The sequence below is a fragment of the Hyaena hyaena genome, unplaced genomic scaffold (genome assembly GCF_003009895.1).
Source record: "Hyaena hyaena isolate Hyena2069 unplaced genomic scaffold, ASM300989v1 scaffold_871, whole genome shotgun sequence".
Lineage (NCBI taxonomy): Eukaryota > Metazoa > Chordata > Mammalia > Carnivora > Hyaenidae > Hyaena > Hyaena hyaena.
Genome location: NW_024081500.1, coordinates 239,875 through 257,397, shown reverse-complemented (window position 1 = coordinate 257,397; position 17,523 = coordinate 239,875). Strand labels below are relative to the sequence as shown.

Below are 17,523 nucleotides of genomic sequence, written 5' to 3'. Positions count from 1 at the left end.
TCAAGTCCTTTGCCGATTACTGAATTGTTGGTGGTGGTTGTTGTTTACTGTTGAGTCTTAAGAGTTCCCTATGTATTCTGTATGTAATCCCTTAACAGATAGGTGAATTGCAAATATTGTCTCCCATTTTGTTGGTGACCTTTTTCACTCTGTTGAAGGTGACTTTTGATGTACAAAAGTTTTAAATTGTCATATAGTCCAGTTTTTCTCTGTTTTCTTTTGTCACCTGTGCCTTTAGTATCATACTCAAGAAGTCATTGTCAAATCTACTGTCAGGAAGATTTTGACCTGCATTTTCTATTAAGAGGTTTATTGTTTTAGGTCTTATATTTAGGTCTTTGATCCATTTTGAGTTAAGTTTTATATATGGTATTACGTAAGGGTTCAAATTCATTCTTTTGCCTCTGGACTTGGTCCTTCCTTGGTTTTTTTTGTTTTTTTTTAAATGTATGTGACCCTTTCTGCCTTTAGGGATCATGAAAAATAAGAGCCTCTCCCGAACACTACAATGGTCTCTTTGGAGATACTCACAAGAAACTTGTAATTGTTTTTTAGTAATTAGCAACAGGGAAAAAGTTTTTCAGAAATGTTCCTAGATTCCCAAGCCTGCACTGTCATTACCACTAAGGGAGAAATAATAATTGCAGTTCTGAGAGGAGGTGAGATCACATAGTCACAAACCTCTATCTGAATCTAGCTGCTTCCCTCCCACCTGTACTTGCTGTTCTGCCTGACCTTCACACTGAGCCAACCACCCTGACAGCAGGAAGGATTCGAGTGAGTATTTTTAATTCAGTCTGAGAAGCAGAGTCTGCAAGGAAAGGAAGTCTGAGTAAGCACTCATGTCTGGAGGAGAAATAGATCTAGTGGCAAAGCCAGACATAGAGGTGAAATAATTCCCTAATCAACAGCTGAGCTAGTAAAGAGAGATGAGGGTCCTAAATCCTATGCCAATCTCTGATGGCTCCTGATGTAATTTAGTGTGATTGTCACTGAGGACAATGGGTGACAATGGGTGTCACTGAAGACCATTATTATGGGTGAATAATCCCAGTTATAATGAAATCCAACTTTTAAGTGCTTAAATATTGTAGTTATGAAATAAATACACTATTCACATTTCCTTAAAGTAATAATAGGTTACATTTTCAATGGTATTACAGGTATGCTTACAATACCACCATGCTTATCATAAAGAGTGCGATGAAATGATAAGAGTTATTTCATCCTGTGCAGGAACAACTTATCTGCAATTGTTTCTGGAATACAAATGTTTTTGATCTGAGTCTGGCCATAGGAAGCACTTCATGAACACAGTATTTGTGTCTCTTTTTAAAAAATATTTTTTTATGTCTTTATTTTATTTTGAGAGACAGAGAGTGAGTGGGGGAGGGGCAGAGAGAGAGGGAGACACAGAATCTGAAGCAGCTCTAGGCTCTGAGCTAGCTGTCCGCTAGCTCCTGACGCGGAGCTCGAAACCACAGACTGTGAGATCATGACTTGAGCCGAAGTGGGATGCTTAACCTACTGAGCCACCCAGGCACCCCTGTATTTGTGTCTCTAAAACACCTGTGATTTGATTATGGCCAGACTGATTTCTCTCTCGAAGTTAGAGAAACAGCATTTAAGGAAAAGGTAACTTTAAATTATGGGTTTCAGACAAGAGGTGTCAGGACCACATGATTTTATTTTTATTTTATTTTATTTTCCTTTGTTTTGTTTTATCATGGTAACAAAACATGAGATTTACCTTCTTAACAAATTTTTAAGTTTACAACTCAGTATTGTTAATGGTGGGCACAATGTTATACAGCAGACCTTCAGAATTTATTCATCTTGCATGATTGAAACTTCATGCCTGTTGATTAGCAGCGCTTCATTTTCGCCTCCTCTCCAGCACCTGCCAGCCACCATTGTAGACATTGATTCTATGAGTTTGACTGTTTTAGATTCCTTACATAAGTGGAATTATGCAGCACATATCTAATGACGAGCTTATTCTACTTAGCCTGATGTCTTTAACATTCATCTATGCTGCCCTACATTGATTGCATTATTCCCTTCTTTTTTAAGGCTGAATAATGTTCCATTGTATATCTATGCACCACACTTTGTTTATCCACTCACCCATCTATGGACACTTAGGTTGTTTCCATGTCTTGCCACTGAGAATAGAGCTAGAGCAAACAGTTGGGTGTTAAGATCTCTTTGATTCTACATAGCTCTTTTGGATAAATACCCTAAAGTGGGATTACTTGAACACATGGTAATTCAGGTTTTTTGTTCTTTTGTAGTTGTTGTTTTTTTGTTTTTGTTTTATTTTGAAGAAACTCCACAATGTTTTCCATAGTGGTTGCATTGTTTAGCATTCCCACTAACAGTGTACATGGGTTCCAGTTTCTCCATATCTTTGCCAATAGTTGTTGCCTTTGTTTTTTTTTTAATACTTTATTGTCAAGTTGGTTTCCATATAACACCCAGTGCTCATCCCCATAAGTGCTTTTTTTGATAATCGCTATCCCCACAGGCATGAGGTGATATCTCAATGTAGTTTTGATTTGCAGACATTGAGTATCTTTTCATAAACCTATTTGCCATTTCTATGTCTTCTTTGGAGAAGTGTGAGCCAAATGCATCTTGTGTTATTTTATCTGGTTTAATAATATTCTAACGTAAACCCCAAGTTCACTACAATGTCCCTTACATTTCAACTTACATAATGCACATCCCTCTTTCAACTTACACAACACACAGTCTCACCTCGTTGCTAGTGTCTTCATTTAACGTATGTATTAATAAACAGGTAAGCACTTGAATCAAAATTATTAATAATTTAGTTTCTATCCTATACTGTTTTATCATATATTAGTGTTTTGTGCATCACAGTTTAGAGAACAAATAATTGTTTTCCAATAGCTTCTTTGACAAATGACATTGTATTTTTCTTCCTGTACCAGTATGACAATAAATGAGTCTTCCTAATGTCAAGCTAATATTGAGCAAATCCTGCATTCATTCATCTGACTTGGACTTGGGGCAGTTTCCTGTATGAGAGTTTGTAGTTAGTGAATCTTCATTTTATTAGAAACTCTGAACATTTATTCATATTTGATATTGACTTTTAGACCAAATAAATCATTAGACATAAAAATTGTTCCAACCAAAATTATAAAATAAAATACTAGTAATGTAAAATAAAATGGCAAAGTAGTAAAATAAAGCTAAATAAACATAGGTCAGGATTAATTGAAAACACAGCTGACATGGTTTGTTAGTGCACATAGTGGTTAGGGCTCTGTCTTTCATCCAGTCTAGCCAGGTTCAGATCCCTTTTGGACCCCTAACTAGCATGTGGATTTAGATCATTCAACCTCTCTGTATGAAAGTCTTCCTTATGTTGAAAATAATAGCACTGTCTACATGAAAAAAACAAAGAAGATATCATATATATGGCATTATAACAGCTGTACATTACACATTATAAGTGCTATTTAAAGGCTGTATGTTTAACTCTAGGACAATTCTTAACCAAACAAAATCTGTAGTAGATCCTTTAGTGAGACTAATGAATGTCTGTTACTATAATAAATGTAGCCCATACTTCATATTCTCATGCAGGCTCTTCTGGCTCTGAAGACAAATACCAGTCAGTGGTAACTGGCAGAATGGTCTCCAGAGATTTGGCAATAGAAATGGATTTCTTGTAACAGACTAAGTTGTCATCATGGTCATTTCCTGCCTTCTTTATCACTAGATCTTCCTTTCTTACACTGAAGGCAAATTGAAATCCAGAATTTGTTTTTCATATATCTGATTATAGCCCTGCTCAGGCATTCTATGTAAAGCTATCTCCTAGAGTTATGGCAGCTTTTAGGTTGAAGCATTTCCACAATGACTTCAAATGCAAATTTGTTTTCTTCCCCCATAGAGTTGGCAGAGTAGGCCCACTGACATCATTCTTGCGTGTCTCCACCATCATGATCAGCATCAACTCCAGATGGGTAGAATATAAAATAAGAGCTCCCAGGGGCACCTGGGTGGCTTAGTCGGTTAAGCGTCCGACTTTCGCTCAGGTCATGATCTTGCGGTTCGTGGGTTCGAGCCCCACGTCGGGCTCTGTGCTGACTGCCAGCTCAGAGCCTGGAGCCTGTTTCAGAGTCTGTGACTCCCTCTCTCTCTGACCCTCCCCTGCTCACGCTGTCTCTCTCTCTCCTAGAAATAAATAAAGCATTTTAAAAAAAAATCATAATGAAGAGGAAATATTTTTATAGTACTGTTCTGTATTTGGATTAAAAAAATTACCTATAAGTGGACTCGTGGGTCCACTTCAAGGGTCAACTGTAGGGCTCTGGAATCTAAAAGAAAAAAGTTTTACAAGAATGATTGAAGGTGATTAANGCTCAGAGCCTGGAGCCTGTTTCAGAGTCTGTGACTCCCTCTCTCTCTGACCCTCCCCTGCTCACGCTGTCTCTCTCTCTCCTAGAAATAAACATTTTTAAAAAATAAAATAAAATAAGAGTTCCCAAATATATTGAAGTTTCCATTTTTCTCTGCTGGATCCTGTATGCTGTATAAAATCTTCTTATTTATATAAGGTCAAATGCAGCAGCAAAGGCATAACAAAACCCCAAAGATTTTGGATACCACTCTGCTGTGAATTTCATGACAAAATCACAGGTCCACCATGTGCAACATTGGTTCTTTTTCCATGTTTCTTGTTTGAGCTCATGATCTGGGCCCGTGGCTCTAAGTTTCATCCTGTACAGACACAATCAGCAGGCCACACATATTCACAAAAACTACCTTTCCCCAGCTACTTCCAAGGGTTTTTTTTCGGTGATGTGGATTTTTTTAAAAAATTAAACACATGCACAGGTTCTAAGTGGAATTTCACAAAAAGAACACGATCCTGTACACATTCCCCCAAAACTCTTGTGCTGCCTCTAAAGTACTGTCCTCAAGGGTATACTTCTGCCACACATATTCATAGGTCTGGAGTTCTTGGAAATAAGCTTACAACTATTCTAACATTTAAGAGATTAGATCACTTTTGCCTGTTTTGCACTTTATATAAATGGAATCATAAAGGACGAACTCTCTCGTATTGGCCTTTTTTCCTCAGTCTATCTGATTTTGTGAATTTATCTGTATGGATAGTCACATACAACCATTAGCATTCATTAGTATTGCTGTATAGGATGCCATTATGTGAATATCACTTGATTGATTCATTCTCCTGTTAATGGGCAGGTGGGTAGTTTTGACATGGGGGCTGCTATGAGTAATGAGTAATGCTGGCATATAAACTATAATAGGCCTTTTGGTAATGCCTGTATAAATTTCTGTTCAGTATATTTGTAGGGTTGGAATTGTTGGGACATAGGATTACATCTGGTCAGCTAAAGTAGATACTACCACATAGTTTTCTAAAATATTTGTAGCAATTTTGACACCCACCATCAATGTATGAAAATCTTGGTTGATCCACAACCTTGCCAAAACCTGGTATTAAATGTCGCTTCATTTTAACTTTGGGGTTGATGTATGGTGGTACCAACTAGTGGTTTAATTTGAATTTTCCTGATTACTAAGGACATTGAACATGTTTTGACATGTATTACCCATTGATAACCTCTTTTTTGAAGTTTCTGTTGGGAAGTTTTGTCCATCTTTTTCTGTCATGAGCCCGTAAGAGTTCTTTGTACACAGAGCCTGTGTGTGTGTGTGTGTGTGTGTGTGTGTGTATCTTTTGAGGAGAACCAGATTTTTTCATCGCTTATTGTCAAGTTGGCTTCCATATAATACTCAGTACTCATCCCAACAAGTGCCCTCCTCCATGCCCATCACCTCCCTTCCCCTCTCCTCCACTCCCATCAGCCCTCAGTTTGTTCTCAGTATTCAAGAGTCTCTCATGGTTTGCCTCCCTCCTTCTCCCCAACTAATTTTTTCCCCTTCTCCTCCCCCATGGTCCTCTGTTAAGTTTCTCCTGATCCACTTATAAGTGAAAACATATTGTATCTGTCCTTCTCTGCCTGACTTATTTTGCTCAGCATAACAACCTCGAGTTCCATCCACGTTGCTACACATAGCCAGATTTCATTCTTTCTCATTTCCATGGAGTATTCCATTGTATAGATAAACCACATCTTCTAGATCCATTCATTAGTTGTTGGACACTTAGGCTCTTTCCATTTTTTGGCTATTGTTGAGAGTGCTGCTCTGAACATTGGGGTACATGTGCCCCTATGCATCAGCACAGAGGAGAACCAGCTCTTAATTTTTATAAATTACTTTGTCATTTTACATATATGGTTAATATGCTTTGTGCTGTTTAAGAAATATTTTTCTTAATCCCAAGGCCACAGAAATACTCTCTTTTTGTTTTTCTACAAATGTCATTATTTATCTTCAAAATTTAGATGAGCAGTCCATTCAGAATTGATTTGTTGTATGATGTGGGCAGTTACTGTGATTTATCTTTTACCTAATAGAGCTAGCAGTTTATTCTAAAAATGTTCTATTATGCTCTCCTTATTTTGCTTTTTCTTATCATAGCTTCACCCAGTTATGATCACCCCTTCCTTAGTGCTGACTTTTCCATGGAATATATTGGAAAATTTCTCCATTTATTCCTGTCTCTTGGAGTCTTCAGCAATCTCACAGGACCACAGAAGTTACTCTTGGTGTAAAATTCTTCAGTGAGCCACTTTGCTCAGATGAATGATTGTTACTACTATTTAGAGGAAAATATGCTAAGTAACAGAATGGGCCCCAGAGATTTGGCAATAGCAATCATCTTCTTATCACAGACGATTGTTGGAATCCTGGGTAATTTCTCTCTACTTCACCATTATGTCTTCCATTACCACACTGAAGGGAGGTTGAGACCCACAGAGCTGATCCTCATGCACCTGACTATAGCCAACTCCTTGGTGATGCTCTCAAAAGGTGTCCCCCAGACATTGGCAGCTTTTGGGTTGAAATATTTCTTAATGAGATTGGATGCAAATTTCTTTTGTATGTTCAGAGAGTGGGCAGGGGAATATCCATTGGCAGTACCTGCCTCTTGAGTGTCTTCCAGACCATCGTGATCAGCCCTATGAACTCCTGCTGGAAAAATCTTAAAGTCAGAGCTCCAAAATATGTTGGCTTCTCCATTTCCCTTTGCTGGATCCAATATATGTTTGTAAATTTAATTTTTCCTACATATGTGTTATATGTGTCCAGCAAATGGCACATGAAAAACATCACAAAGCAACGAGATTTGGGGTATTGTCTTTCTATAGATAATGAGACAATCACAGTTTCCATATATGCAACATTGATAGTATTTCCTGAACTTTCACTTTCTGGGCTCACAATCTGGACCAGCAGCTCTATTTCTTCACTCTGCACAGACACAAGCAGCGGGTCCAACACATTCACAGCACTAATGTCTCCCTCAGATCCTCTGCTGAGTCCAGAGCCACCCAGAGCATCCTTGTCCTGGTGAGCACCTTTGTGTCTTTCTACTTACTGTCTTCCATCTTTCATGCTTGTATTGCTCTTATTTATAATCCCAGCTGGTGGCTGGTGAAGACCACTTCAGTAATTTCCGTGTGCTTTCCAGCTGTCAGCCCATTTCTGCTCATGAGACAAGACTCCAGAGTACCTAGGCTCTGCTTTTCCTGAATAAGAAACACGAAATCCCCTAACCTTACCAGAAAAAATGTGAATTATATGTTTCTGAGAAATTCCCAGTTTATTTACTCCTCCTACTGGAAAAGTCAATACAGAATCTAAGAAGTAACCACATGACTTTCCAGTGTGGATACTAATGGACATTGGTGGTTTCATCAGCTGGTTGAAATGGGTCATATACTAGGAGAGTGGAAGTGAACAAAGCAGTTTGGCCTCATTCTGATGCCTACTGTCCTGACGACAGTTGTCTTAATGAAATGCTATTGAGGGAAATTGAGTGGATTCGATTCTAGCTTCTCAGCCATTGATTAGAGTGCTTCACCGAGGGGTGTACTCAGAAAAATTTGCCAGAAGTGAATACTGTGAAGAAATAGGTGCTCAATATTGTTGGAAGGCAAGTCTCCATGGGTGTCTCATGTATATGCATATCTTATGGGCAGAGGCATGGGAAACTTTTGTTCTGGACTGTTTTTCACAGATGTTTGTGTAAAGAAGCACCTTTGAAGATATAAATTAGTGTCATCCATTGAGGCAGTGGACAGATTAGTTTGTTGTACAGAAAAATAAGAAACTCCAGCCAAGAAATGGCAATGACAAAGGTGACAAGAATTTTTGGAGATCTGGGGAGAAAGTTAAGCCTGAGAAGTCTCCTTGAACATCAGGAGAAGTCCTGAGACATAGTGAGTTAGAAAATCTTCAAAAGTTGAAAGGATATCTGAATCCTTATCTAAGAGTTTCATCTCCCCTCCACAATGAATGCTGGTTGCCAACGTACTAGGGAAGTCATTCCTTAAAAACATCTTGTTGGTGAGTTTAAGCTAAAACTGGAAGTAGATCCCCAGAACCAGCTTTAAATATGTCCCACTATAATAACCTTGCTTAAGATACTTATTAGCTTTTAATGTCTCATTGCTTCATTCTCAGACTGTGCTCAGAAAAAAGGGGACAACCTCTCGGGTACTATATGTCTGTGTGGAGGACAGAGGATGCAGCTAGGTTTATTTGGAATCCCATGCCCCAAAGTTGCAGGTTCCAAAGGATGAGAATTTTGCCCTAATTGAATGGAGAGGTGACCCTAGAAGACTGAAATCAGTAGCGCATGCTGGAGGAAATGTGAAATGAGATATCCCATTCAAGAGGGAAGTCCTCCTGCCCCAGATATAAGTGTGGCTCAAAACCTTTTGAGCAAGGCAATCCATTCCTGCCAAGAAAGGGCACACTCTCCCAAAAGTTGAAGTAAAAAGGAAGATGAAACATATGTGTTAGTTACTGTACCCTGGAAAACAAATAACTTGAATTGGAGGTGGGGGGGGGGGCTAAAGCCAAGTCAAAGTCAGCTTCTGACAAAGGTCAGATCCACTTGAAATCAGATCTTTCAGCATGAACTGTAGAGAGACTCTGAAATTTGGGAAAGCAAGACAGTCATTTGCCTGATCCCAGGGAAGAAGCTGTGCTTTTAGCATGGACTGCAAATCTGGGATGAGGGTCAGCTCAAGGAGTGATTCCTGCCCAGACAGTGCCCACGGATGGACTCGTGAGTGATGACAGGGCTTCTTCCTAACTTGAGCAAAGAACAGTGATGAGTGTTACATTCAACATCCAAAAACCCACCTCTGGAAGCCTGAGATCTCCCCTCTCCATAGGTGTTCTCTGTCTCTCTCTCTCTCTCTCTCATATCAACCCAGAACTTCACTGGGGACATGAAGTTGCACAAGCCTGGAATTGCAGTGCAGATGCAGGAAAGAAAGAAGGAAAGTGTGAACTACTTTTCAAAAGGAGAAGGAAGCTCCAGTGGTACCTTTATCAAACTCTCCTAGCTGGAAACTAGGAGCCTGGTCTACAGGTGGTAAAATAAAGAGTAAAGAGATTTTATAGGAAGGTAAAAAGAATGCCCTTTTGGGTGGAGTCCACTACTTAGGATCTGAGAGCATCAGGAATTAGGGTGCAAGGACAGAAGTTCTATGAGCATAACATGAAGGCTCACATGTGTACTTTCACAGGGAGACTCCCCTGTGGGACTCACAAGGTCCCTGTGAGGATTGCCAGCAATGTGCCATCTTAAAGGAGGAATCTGAAAATCAGGAGGTTAACATTTACCCGAAGTCAGGATTGAAAGTTCTGCTTTCATACCCAACCAGCAGTCCCTCCCCCATCCTACCCCAGCGGAGAAGAGCCTGCACCAACTCCATTCTCCTGATTCCCGTGGATGGGCAGACAGTATGGGAGACGTGTCTCAGGCTCTGTTTCCCTGCTGTGGCTTCCCTGTGAGGGCTTTGCTTCTGGAGAGGGTAGGCCACAGCAACTGACACCTCAGAGACTGGAGACCTGGGATACCATAGAAAGGAGAGGTTCGGGGTACTCCTTAGAGGCCCCAGGATTGGTCAGACAGACCCTTGACTTTGTGTCAGTTTTCCTGGGCTGCCATAACAAAATGCAGTATTCAGTGTGGCTTAAAAAACAGGTATTTTCTTCCACAGTTCAGGAGGCTGGAGGTCCAGGATACATCAGAAGGTGTATTTTCTTGTGACATCTCCTTGCCTTACAAGTGGCCACCCTTTAACCATGTCCTCCCGTAGTGTGGCTTCTCTACATGCAGAGGTCTGGGGTTTTTCTGTGTCCCCGATTCTCTCTTATAATTACACCACTGAGAGTGGATCAGGGCTCACCCTAATGGACTCATTTAAAAGAAAATTTTTTAATGTTTTTATTTCTTTTTTTAAATGTTTTATTTCTGAGAGAGAGAGAGAGAGAGAATGTGAGCAGCTGAGAGTCAGAGAGAGAGGGAGACACAAAATCTGAAACAGGCTCTCTGAGCTATCAGCACAGAGCCTGACACGGGGCTCGAACCCATGAACCACGATATCATGACCTGAGCTGAAGCCGGACACATAACTGACTGAGCCACACAGGCACCCCTGTTTTTATTTATTTCTGAGAGAGAGACACACACACATAGAATCCCAAGCAGGCTCCAGGCTCTGAGCTACCTGCCAGCACAGAGCCCGATGTGGGGCTTGAACCCACGAACTGAGATCATGACCTGAGCCAAAGTGGTCAGAGGCTTAATCAACTGAGCCACCTAGGCACCCCTAATGTATTCATTTTAACTCCATTACCCTTCAAAGTTCTAACTCCAAATAGAGTCACCTTCTTTTTTTTTTTTTTTTTTTTTTTTTTTTTTTTTTTTTTTTTTTTTTTTTTTTTTTTTTTTTTTTTTTTTTTTTTTTTTTTACAAATAGTTTATTGTCAAGTTGGTTTCCATATAACACCCAGTGCTCATCCCCACAAGTGCCCTCCTCCTTCTGATACTGGGATTTAGGACTTCAGCCTATCAGTTTGAGAAGATCCAGTACAGTCATTAACACTCAGCGGGCTGGACCCCTCAAATTCATGTCCTACATGAAAATCCACTCCCCTCCCCATACCAACAGCCCCAAAGTCTAAACCACTGTATAATCCACTCTAAGTCCCAAATCCCACCTACTATCAGCCAAGTCAAGAGTGGTTGAGATTTGAGATATGATTCATCCTGAGGAAAACCTGTCTTCTCCAGCTATAAACCTATGAATGCAGACACATTCCCTGCTTCCAGAATACAATGGTGGGATGGGGAGAGTGTGGACATTCCCATTCCAAAAGAAGGAATTGAAAAGAAGAAATGGGTCACCTGTCCCCAGTAAGTGAAATATGTAGGAGGGAAAATTTCCTTAGGTTTCAAAGCTCGAGGGTTATGCTCTTTGACTAGGTGTGTTGTCTTCTGGGCCTAGGGGGCTGGTGTTCCTGCTGTGCAGCTCCCCCTGGAATGCCATTGTCCAGGGGGAGTCCTGTAATACAGGTGATCCTTAATACTCTGCCCCTGTACCCCCCCATCTCCTGCTGTGTAAGGTGTTCCTTTCCCAGGTGTACAGGTGTTCCTCCTCCTCTACCTCAGACTGTTCCATGTCAGTACCTGTACTTCAGCTTTCTTGCAGCCATCTCATAGTTTACTCAAATGTTTTGTCTGGAAGAACCAGGTACAAGAGGGCTAGTGTGCTCATAGAAATTGAACTAGAAATGAGCTTCAGTCCAAGGACAGACAGTGAGATCCATGTTTGTCACTGTTGTAGAGACAAGGGACAGATGAGCAAGGGAAGGAAGTTAGAATGATCCACGTGGAATGGGTTAGACTTGGAGACATCACCAGGAAGTCGTGTTAACTCTAAATGGACACAAATGATCCCACGCACACATTTCTACATATGTACATAGGACTGGTTCAGCACACACATGTACAATTTCTTGGTGTTTGAGCTGAGAGGGCATAAACACAGTGACACCCAGGAGCTGTGAGCACACCTGCTGTCCATACCTTGGTCCATGGCACAGTTCTCCTACAGCAGCAGCCGGGGGCTGCCTGGAGAGACGGCACGGCCAGAACTAGGTCAGGACATGTATGAAATCAGCATGCAGAGCTCTGGTGCCTTGTGTCAGGACATGCTAAACAACCCCAGTTATAATAATGAGCTGTGTCAGAGGGACACAGGAGTCACCTGAAAGAGCTTCCCATGGTCAGGCTGGAACACCTTGATTTTAAACAAGAGGAGAAGAAGCAGTATTGGCTGTAACTCAGAGCATCAAACATGTGCAGGAGCCTAAACAATATGAATAAGTCACTGAATAAAACAATAGAGAAAAAAAACCCTTTTTCTGAAACTCCACATACTTTATGTCAAAATTTTATCCTTATGAGAGTAGAACATAAAATCCTTATTGTAAATGTGGGCTGTGCACAGTGACTTCTTTGCAACGAGTACAGTATGAAAAAGGGACACATAAGTTTCAGTGACAAGTCCTCATGCACATGACCTCATCCACAGATCACAGCCTAAGAAAGGCAGGATGGACCTTAACCTGCCTTCCATGGTTTTCCACTTCACAAGTAGACCCCTGGCAGCAGCCTAGGAATCTGACCTGTGACCAGTAAAGGAAGGAAGTACCTCTGATTTTTGTTCTGCAGAGCCGGCACTGACACTAACCCAGCCCAGTGGCCCAGGGGACACCATTACCCTACCTAAACCATCAGTGAACAGGGAGATGCATTTAGGGCACTCTCAGAATTGAAGCTTCCTAGTGCCAGTGACTTTGGCTACACTATGGAGCTTAAACTTTCCTCTAAAGGAATAGGTCCCACTGATTCTTCTCAAGACATGTTGCTGGGGCCCATCTGCTTTCATTTGTGAATATGCACTTTACATGGGACATGGAGTTTTGGTGCCCTTCTTACCTCGTCAGAAGTGGAGTCCATGTTGACAGTTTCCAAAATTGGTTTTTAAGGGTGAGTTTTGAGGAGAGCTCACTAAAAAGCTAATCACTACCTTAAAAAAAAATGTACATCTTGTAGCTGTGTGGCGGAGGTACCAAATTCATATACGAGTGGGGCTTCTAGTGGAGTCTGCCCCCTTTTGCCAGAGGCCCCAGTGACAGACTCCTCACTCACAGAGAAGTGTGCCACATCCCACACTCCAGGAGTCCAGGAAGGGCTGCAACCCTTTTATGTGATGGGAAGCCAAAGACAAGGATTTTTTTACCTTTACTCCTGGAGGGATTAAGCACTGTGAACCTGCCCATAGATTTCCACTGTAATTTTCACTGGAAAATAATACTCTGAATTTGGTTGGGTTATAACAGCCACACATACTGGCATGAGACAGGTTGATTGAGACTGAATCCTCTAACTTGCCAACAGAGAGTATATAATGAAAGTTTACATTTGGTGATCATGTCTCCTCTGACTCCTCTTTGCTGTGACAGTTTACCAGATTTTCCTCATTTTTGACGATCATTATAAAGACAAACCTTGAAGTATATGTTACCTGATATGTAATTGCTGTTGTTAAATTGTTTTAAATTCCATAAAATAATACTTTTAACTTTGCTACTTCAATTCTTATTTTTGACTTTATTCTTATTTTTTTTTACTCTATTTGTATTTTCTATTTCAATTCCTGTAGGTCTTGAAAAACCTTTTACAAACAAGTATACATTTCACCCCTTCTCTTTGGAAGTTGTACCTTTAGTATTTGTTGGGTTTTCAATCTGGAAATTTTAGCATGATTTGAAAAACTAATCATGGAGTCTTTTTAGCCAGTACATTAAACTCCTTCTTGACAATGTAAAGACATTATGCATAAATCTCACAATAGCCCATGATTTTTTTGTGTGATATGTGTTTTTAAATACATACAGTCCGTTAATACAGTACACAGATCAATGACACTGTGCATACTGATCACATTTCTGTATGCAGTACAAACTCAATGCACAGAATATCATCAGACCCCTGGAAGCCCCCATCTGCTGTCCCGGAGCCTTACCAACATAGGTTATTTTTGCCTGTTTGGTATTTTGTATAATAGAACAATAGAGCATTAACTCTTTTGTATTTGATTTTTTTCATTTCTTATGTTGTTTGGGATTTTATGCTTCCATATTGTTCATCCCCTGGCAATGCTGTATAGGATTCCGTTTTAGGAATATCAAACAATGGGTCATTCCACTGTTACCGGGAGTGAGTCTAGAGAAGCAAGATTTTTTTTAGTTAATTTTTTTAATGTTTTATTTATTTTTGAGAGAGAGAGAGAGACAGTCTGAGCAGGGGAGGGTCAGAGAGAGAGGAAGACACAGAATCTGAAACAGGCTCCAGGCTCTGAGCTGTCAGCACAGAGCCCGATGTGGGGCTCGAACCCACGAACCGTGAGATCATGACCTGAGCCAAAGCTGGATGCTTAACTGACTGAGCCACCCACGTGCCTCGAGAAGCAAGATTTAAGGAAGAGATTTCTGGAATTAGCTTTCAAATCTCTTTAAATTTATAAATGCAAAAGAGAGTACTGATAACCCATCACAGAATATCTGCTCTCAACACTCCTAATTAGCTACTTAAAAAAAAAGTATCTGGGTGAACATGTGTTTGATACTTGCAAAGAATTTTGGAAAACTAATAAACATGATAACATTGGCTGATTGCTCTTAATGTTGCTGGACAAAGAGGTCAAAGAGAAGGCTGAACTTGGAAGTTTGAAGTTCCATCTGAAGTTCCTTATAAATGACCTTGAGGTCTCTCTGTGTGCCCTGAAGGAGACCCGAGTGTGTCCCTCCAGACCCCATCTTGCCAATATGCCCAGGTCGTCTTAACATAATAGAGAAACCTCTACTTTTTCCCAATCACAACACATTTCTGTTTACATTGTTAACACTCACTTGATGGTCTTAAAAATATCAATGGAAACAATTTTTCATTTTTGTGCTTTCCTTTGCCCCAATTATTCTGGCCATTTCCTCATGAAAATATGTTAACATGCTAATCTGCCTTCATAACATCATGTTTCAAATGAATCAGTGCCATCTCTCCAAGGATGTGACTTATCTGCAAAACTCCTAATTGGCTCCAGAGACACTACTGACCGAGAATGGATTTTTCCTCCAGCCCCATCCAGGCTATTCATTATTCAGTGTGGACATTATATTCTTCAGATGGAGGCATGACAAGGCCACATGCTAAGCCATATTTGTATAACTTTTCCTAAAATTCCATGCATTTCTTGGAGGTTTATTGCATTAGGTTGAAAGCCACACACTTGAAGACTTCTCTGAAATATACAGATTGTTTCAAGACCAGGCATTTATTATTGCTTAAATTCTGAACTCTTCTACTGAAAGTGTTAGGAAAACTTCAGTTATATAAGTATTTACAAGATAATTATATTTCATTACAATGTTATTATGATTTATTGTTTATTTTGAAGAAACTGTTCAGCATGTCCTATTTACCATTCCCTTTTGACTTATAGTATTATTTAGAACTCTGAAGGGGATGAATTAATTGGCAACTGTATATTATAGATATACACACAGTTTATATATTTCTCATAAGATGAGGGGATTTTATTATTTAAAAAAATTTAAGCTTATTTGAGAGAGACAGAAATAATTTTTATTTGAAAGAGAGAAAGTCTTAAGTAGGCTCCCACGACCCTGGTATCATGACCTGAGCTAAAAATAGTGAGATGCTCAACCGACTGAATCACCCAGGTGCCTCAGATGAGGGGATTTTATATTCCTTGTCCATGCAAAGCACAGCCTGGGTACCCTGGAGTCATGGCTCATGAGCAGAAAGTGGCTGACAGTTGGGAAACACATAGACATGATTGCAGTGATGTTCATGATGATCCAGCTGGGATTTTCAAAAACAGCCACAACCGCTTGAAAGATGGAAGAGAGGGTGTAAAAATAGACAAAGGTGCTCACCAGGAGAAGGATGGTTTGGTGGCTCTGGCCTCTGGGGAGGATCCGGAAGAGGTGTTGGTTCTTCTAATATGTTGGACTTGCTGCTTGTGCCTGTACAGAAGGAGAACCATGGAGCTGCTGGCCCAGAGCATGAGCCCCAAACATAAGACATCAGGGAATGATAACAACACTGCATACAGTGAGTCTCCTGTTTTGTCATGACAAACTGAAGAACAGTATACAAAATCCTTTTTTTCTGTGATGTTCTTATTGTCCAGTGTGCTAGCTAATTACACAGGAAAAATGATATCTGCCAACATTTGCAGGATCCAACACAGGAAAATAGAGGGGAAAATATACTTGGGAGCTTTAACTTTAAGCTCTGCCCACCTGGAGTTCCCAGGGCTGATGGTGATGGCCTGGTACACACTCAGGATGCAGATGCTACCAATGGACACCCCCCTCCCCACTCTGTGAAGAAAGAGAAGAAGTTTGCATCTCAGGTCATTGAGGAAATGTTTCCACCCAAATGCTGCCATAGTCCGGGGGACTCCTTTACAGAGCAGGGCTAAGAGGTTGGCTACAATCAGGTGCTTATGAATGAAATCTGTGGATCTCCACCTGTGCTCAGTGAAGGAAAGGATGATATAATGAGAGAGAAGTGAGAAATTGCCCAGGATTCCAACGATAGTCTGTGTTAACAAGATCAGACCGACGACTGCCAGATCCCTGTTGGCCACTGTCTCAGTTCCCAGTCACTGACAGTGCCTCCTGGGCTAGAACTTCCTGCATGGGAATACGAGGTGTGTGCCACATATATCACATCAGATGAATTCCATTATGTTCTGCTTTCCATTCTTTGCCCTTTGGAAATACCTACTTAATGTCTTCTTTTCAGAGCAGCTTCCAAGGGCTGAATGTAGAACTTTAAAGAGCCTTTATAACATACAATCAATCCTGTGAAGGCACTCATGTGATAACTTCTTCATGCTTCAGAAATCTATGAGGTCGGCACCACCATGGCTGTAACTAAAAGATGAAGAGAACAGACACACAGAGGGGCTAAGGATCTGTCCAAATCTGCTCCTTCAGGCTGTCATATTGGTTTGCTAGAGAGCTAGTTAGCTGTTCCATCCAATAATCCAGGTCTATAGTTACTTTTGACTTGATCCCTTGTGGGTGATTTTCAAGTGGTGGTATTATATACTTTTCATTGCAACAAGTTCCCATTTACTTGTAAAGATTTATTTGACAAAACACTATCAATTCTGGATAAAGCCTTAAATATCTTAGTAAATGTACATGCACTGCAGGCAGTAGCATACTTGCAGGAACCTGTCCCATGACTAGTTATGTGCAGAGGATGCAAGAGGAGATTGATACTAGGATGGCTGCAGACGCATTTGCTTTTATGTCAAGAACCCAAGTGTAATGGCAGCTATGTAATTCCATGGATCACATGTAATTCCATAAACTTTGGGACATAAAACACCAATGCCCGATAAAATAGTGTAAGGCAGAAACTAAATTATTATTAATTTCAGGTGATATAATTATCTACTTATTAATACCTGAGTT

At 40.4% G+C, this 17,523-nt stretch overlaps 1 protein-coding gene and 1 pseudogene across 1 annotated transcript; one reads left to right on the top strand and one right to left on the bottom strand.

Annotated features, from left to right (window-relative positions):
• The first annotated feature begins 6,764 nt into the window (after nucleotides 1–6,764).
• On the top strand, nucleotides 6,765–7,671 carry LOC120222370 (annotated as a pseudogene).
• Nucleotides 7,672–11,408: 3,737 nt separating this feature from the next.
• On the bottom strand, nucleotides 11,409–17,289 carry LOC120222348 (vomeronasal type-1 receptor 4-like). Its single transcript, XM_039220150.1, is given in 5 exon segments — nucleotides 11,409–11,477; nucleotides 12,029–12,096; nucleotides 15,747–15,986; nucleotides 15,989–16,684; nucleotides 17,271–17,289. Coding segments are annotated over 5 exon segments (1,092 nt in total).
• Nucleotides 17,290–17,523: the final 234 nt, after the last annotated feature.